Source organism: Sinocyclocheilus rhinocerous, unplaced genomic scaffold (assembly GCF_001515625.1).
Source record: "Sinocyclocheilus rhinocerous isolate Xijiao unplaced genomic scaffold, SAMN03320098_v1.1 scaffold6109, whole genome shotgun sequence".
Taxonomy (NCBI): domain Eukaryota; kingdom Metazoa; phylum Chordata; class Actinopteri; order Cypriniformes; family Cyprinidae; genus Sinocyclocheilus; species Sinocyclocheilus rhinocerous.
The window spans coordinates 172,995-179,147 of NW_015652272.1; the positions used below are offsets into that span (position 1 = coordinate 172,995).

The 6,153-nt window shown below is 29.6% G+C and overlaps 1 protein-coding gene across 1 annotated transcript in view; it reads right to left on the reverse strand.

The window, feature by feature from the left end:
• Nucleotides 1–6,153, reverse strand: part of scn5lab (sodium channel, voltage gated, type V-like, alpha b) — a 132,606-nt gene that overhangs the window by 121,730 nt on the left and 4,723 nt on the right. Inside the window, 1 exon segment of the mRNA XM_016520084.1 lies at nucleotides 4,491–4,609. Within this exon segment, the coding sequence (XP_016375570.1) occupies nucleotides 4,491–4,609 (119 nt within the window).

The window sequence follows — 6,153 nt, forward strand, 5'->3', positions numbered from 1 at the left end:
TAAAACATTTAATATTTAATCAAATAACAAAAAATAAAAAGTCATTTTGCTGTGTTTTTATGATACAATTGTAATAATTGTTTGTCTTTTTTAAATCTATATGTCCATAAATAAAATAATTGTTAATTTACAAAATATTGAAAAAAATCAATTATTTCATAACAGCTACAGCATTTCTCATTTTTATTTAGTTAAACTTGATGTACTAAAATAACTCAAAATAAATCTGAAATAAAGAAGGTTGAAGTGTGATTGGCATTACTTCAAGTGATTATTTAATGAACAGTTGATCATAAGATATAAAGTGAAAGGATGATTTCTCCATCATATGCACGCTGTATATCACGATGATGGACGTTTTCATGACAGGCTTTCATTACAGGGTTTTAATGCAGACTAAACGCTCGTATCAGCCGCTTTTTCTTCCACATGACGCTGAAAATTACTGAGACTGGAAATATACTGTTTTAATGAAGAACACCTACCATGTTTTATTTTGGTCTTCGTACACTTTAAGAAGCGCTTTAAGGCGTCCGTGTACGAGTGTAATTCACACTAATTATGCCTACAACGTCCTAACATCTGAACTTTTATCTTCAGATGGTTTCTGATTTGACTTCTGATGCTGACGGATTGATAGACAGCGCGTCTCAGTTTCATCTCCTGGACGATGTTCACTCGATGGCTTTTAAATGGACAGTAATGAGTGCAATTATGGTTAAAAGGTTAAAGATCCGTTCTCTAGTCCTGTAAAGGTGTTGTTCTCTTGTGCTTCAGCTGCTTTTGCCGTTTCCAGAGCGAGTCGTGACGGTGAAACAAGACGTCCTGAACATCTGATAGAGGACTTAAAAAGAACATCTCAGCCTCATAAAGTGGCTCACATACATTTACAATACAGCTGAATATAGCCCAGATCTGACATGTGAGGAATTCGTCTGGGAATTTTAATACTAAATATCCAATTGAATATGACATTTCCAATGAATTCATAAAGTTGGCAATTATTGGGAATTATTTCCAGAGTTTACAAGTTGCAGTTAATTTTGCAATTAAGGTCTGGACCATTTATATTTATATTTGTGTATGTATGTATGTATGTGTGTATGTATGCATGTATATGTATGCATGTATGTGAATGTATATGTATGTATGTATGTATGTATGTATGCATGTATATATATGCATGTATGTATGTATGTATGTATGTATATATGCATGTATGTATGTATATATATATATATATATATATATATATATATAATATATAAGACATGTTTTGCTCATTTTGCTTGGTTTCTGTCTCTGTATTGTTGTGCTGGGTAGCTCCGCCCACAGTGAAATTTCATTGGTCCAAAATCCTGACGCTTTATATTGAACACCAAACATGTTCTGATTGGCTGAGATTGTTGCTTTCAGTGTGAATGGATGAATTACTCGTCATTGGACACTTCTTGTTATCTGAAATGTATTCGAGTGCTGAACTTTCCGTCTTCTGTGACAATCAAAGTCCTGCGATACACAACAACAGGCCGTCAGCTCTGGGAAAAGCCTCTGGAGTCTTCATGTTTATGGCTGTTTCGCTCTCTGATAGGCCGCTTCTGATCGCCGCCTGATTTTCAGATTTTAATAATGAGCTCAATCGGCTGTGTTCAGCCGTCTCTCTCGCTGACTGCGTCGCATGAATGTGCTCTTGTGCCGCTGCTTAATCAAACATGTTTCCTGGCTCCGGCTCTCGCGGGAAATCTGCTATTAGCTCGGATGTGTGGCGTCTGTGTGGGCGCCTGAACCGCTCGAATGCATCGCACAAACACATATGAGTCACCCTTCAACACACTTCTGCTCGAGTCTGTGTCATACTTCAGACCAGGGGTTTTCAAAGTGAGGGCCCCAAGGGAGCCGAAAAATTTAGAGAACCACAGTGTAAAATTTTTTTTTTAAATTAATTAATAAAAATAAATAAATAATAAAAATACATTTAGAATTAATAAATAAATATATTAAATACATTAATAATATAAATAAATGAAATAAAACAAATAAAAAATAAAATCAATAAATAATTAAAAAATTATTTAAAATGAATGAATACATACAAAAGTAAATAAATATATAAATAGATTAATATTAAAAAAACTCAAATAAAATGTAAATAAATAATAAAAATAGATTTAAAATAAATAAGTTTAAATAAATAAATAAAAATTTGCATAAAATATAAAAGATGGAATAAAATAAAATTTGGAATAAATAAAGAAATAACAAAATAGATTAAAATCAATAAATAATACAAATTAAAATAAATAGATTGCTTTAAACAAATAAAAAAATAAAAATGAGATTAAAATCAGTAAATAATAAAAAGATTTAAAATAAATGAATAAAATAATATAACAATGATAATAGAAATTAAAATAAATATATAATGATTAGATTTTAAATAAATAATTGTTTTTAAAATAAATAATTAAATGGATTAAAATAAATAATAAAAAAATAGAATAAAATCAATCAATAAATAATAAAAATAGATTTAAATATGGCCCAATGTACAATAATAATATAAAGGAATTTTTCAATTTGATTTTTCACAGGTATTTTACCCGTATTTTGAATTATGCATTGAATTATGTTGTATTTTAGGGTTGAAGGAAATCTCCTGGTAACGGAAAATGCACTGGTAATTTTCTGCCAGGACTTACAATGTAACAAAAACTAAATATAATATTTAATGGAAAGAATATTTGACATATTTATAAAAAAAACATTTTTAAAATTCATTTCAAGATGAGGGTCCCTCGCACCCATGTTCATCTAAAGGCTTGAAAAGCCCTGTGTTAGACAGTACGTCAGCGGAGTAAGTGTGGCTGTATATCAGACGAGGCCACACTTATGTCAGTATCGTGCGGCTGGGTGCGCGGCGGCCTGTCGGACCCTAAAAGGGGTGTGAGGTGAAGCGGAGGCGCAGTCGACCGGTGCAACACCTTCACTGCGAGCCTCTTCACCTGCTTATCAACTCCACAAGAGCAAAGTGTCCACGAGCCCGGTCTCTGAACACCTCGCACCGGGGTATTTTTAGCAGGAGTGCGGACAGAGCTCTGGGAAAACACAGCCATCTGAACTTGGCTTTGTTGGAGCAAACCCTCAGACGTGGCATAGCCTCTGAAAGTCAGACAGTTCCCTGACGTGAAGAGGCTGATCGCTGTTGTACTGTACGGTTGTCAACATTCAACTCTGTACCAGATGTTTCACTAAAAAGTCTTAATAGACACAAACGAGTCGACAGTTGACGTACAGTAACACCGTGTCCTAACTAGAGGCAATGCAATAATGCAATGAGGATGATTTGTTGATCAATTGTTATAATTCTGCAGCGTTGCACTGAGTAGCCCCGCCCACCCTGAAATCTGATTGGTTGAACACTAAACATCAAATGTAGTCTGATTGGCTGTGATTGTGTCGCATTGCACAGAAGTCTGGAATAGTGATATTTTGGTACCTTTGAGATAGTATTAAAATTTTAATATTTTGAATTGGTTTTTATTTGTACATTTTTCATTTTGATTTTAGCTAAAGTTTTAGTAATTTTATTGTGTATTTTTGTCAGTTTTTTTCATATGTATTTTTTTAATGTTTTTTTTTATAAATTTTTATTTCAGTTTTATTTTTAGTTATTTTAGTACTTCAACTTAAACTAAATAAGAAATCTTGCCTTGGCAAATAAAATAAAATAAAATAAAATAAAATAAAATAAAATAAAATAAAATAAAATAAAATAAAATAAAATAAAATAAAATAAAATAAAATAAAATAAAATAAGATAAGATAAGATAAGATAAGATAAGATAAGATAAGATAAGATAAGATAAGATAAGATAAGATAAGATAAGATAAGATAAAATAATAATTATATAACTTTTTTTGTAAATGGTTGTAGTTTTATTTTCAGCCAAATAGCTGAAATGGCAAAAAGCTTTTTATAAAAACAATAAAATAAAATAAAATAATGAATTTTTTTTTTTTTTTTTTGTAAGCAAGAAAATGTGTAGGTTTTTATTTTATTTTAATTATTTTTTTTAGGTTTTAGTTTCAGTCAACTACAATATCCCTAGTTTGGAAACCCAAGTCTGTTTAGGATACAGTAAAAATGTATAATTTATATAATTATTGTGGATTGAATAGCTCGAATAATCTGACTTTGATTGTAGACTTTCTTCCATTTGCTCTCCATGTATTCTCATTGCTATCTACAAGAAACAAATGAGATAATTTGTATTTTTCTAAGCTAGTTATGTCATGCATTATTCCTTCTTGCTGAAAGTTTAGGCTCCTGACTTTAAAAATAAATGCACAATATCTTTATCTTACAACAAAGCTTCAGAAATGTTGTTATATTCCTCATACTGTAGTTGTTGGTATATAAACGCTCATTCACAATCAGTGCAGACGTGCAGAACTCAGCATGTCACCTTCAGCGGCAGCAGAAAGGATATGAGTGTACTAAAATCCTTATTGATGCTCTTCTAACGAGATGAAAAGGGCTAAAAATATAGAGTGCAGACGTGGCACTAAACCGGAAGATGGCCTTCCCTTTGTTCAGTACTATAAAAGTCTGTTGAGAAAGAAGAGAAAGGTTAGTTAACGCAACAAAAACTCAGCAGTGACATTTAATATCAAACACAACATGAACCTCAAACATTTCTGAAACACGAGCAGGAGGAATTTCTGTAAATGGCTTATTGAACCATATGCACAATATGCTCCTGTTTCATAAATGATGCCCAATATGATGTCCGCTTCTGTAAATGAATATTTGCAACACATTTCAAGAGGACATAAAACGTTTTTCAAATTTTCTAAATAAGTCTTATATGCTCCCCAAGCCTGCATTAATTTGATCAAAAATCGGTGTAAAAATAGATAGATAGATCAAACAGATCGAATAGATACAAAAATGCATAAATAAAAATACAATTAAACTAACTAAATAAATAGATTAAAACAAACAAGCAAAGAACCAAACAATAAGAAATGGATTAAAATCAATCATCAAATAATAAAAAATAAATATATAATAAATACATAAAAACTAGATTTAAAATAAACAGATTAACATAAATAAATAAATAAATTTAGAATTAAATAATTAAATAACAATTACATTTAAAACAAACAAACAAATAAATAAATAAAATCTATAAATTAATATAAAAAAATCAATATAATAAAATCAATAAATTTTATAAAATAAAGAAAACAAACACTTTCTGCCGTCTCAGTCTTGAACAGGAGCGCTTCACACAATCTAAGAAAAAAAGGTACAAAAACTGTCACTGGGGCGGTACCTTTTCAAAAAGGACACTTTTGTACTTTTTAGGTACTAATATGTACACTTTAGGTACTTATATTTATCTTTAAGGTACCAATATGGACTCTTTAGGTACAAAGGTGTGCCTTTTGAAAAGGTACCGCCCCAGTGACAGCTTTTGTAGCCTGCATTAATTTGATCAAAAATCGGTGTAAAAATAGATAGATAGATCAAACAGATCGAATAGATACAAAAATGCATAAATAAAAATACAATTAAACTAACTAAATAAATAGATTAAAACAAACAAGCAAAGAAGCAAACAATAAGAAATGGATTAAAATCAATCATCAAATAATAAAAAATAAATATAAAATAAATACATAAAAACTAGATTTAAAATAAACAGATTAACATAAATAAATAAATAAATTTAGAATTAAATAATTAAATAACAATTACATTTAAAACAAACAAACAAATAAATAAATAAAATCTATAAATTAATATAAAAAAATCAATATAATAAAATCAATAAATAATACCAATTAGATTTTAAATACATAAATCCATTACAAATGGTAATGTAAAAATGGTAATAAATCTGATTACAATCCAAAATAACTGTTATCTATTTGAATTTATTTTTAAATATAAAATGTGACCCTGGAGCACAAAACCAGTCATAAGGGTAAATTTTTCAAAATTGAGATTTATGCATCATATGAAAGCTGAATAAATAAGCTTTCCATTGATGTATGGTTTGTTAGGATCGGACAATATTTGAAAATCTGGAATCTGAGGGTGCAAAAAAATCTAAATATTGAGAAAATCATCTTTAAAGTTGT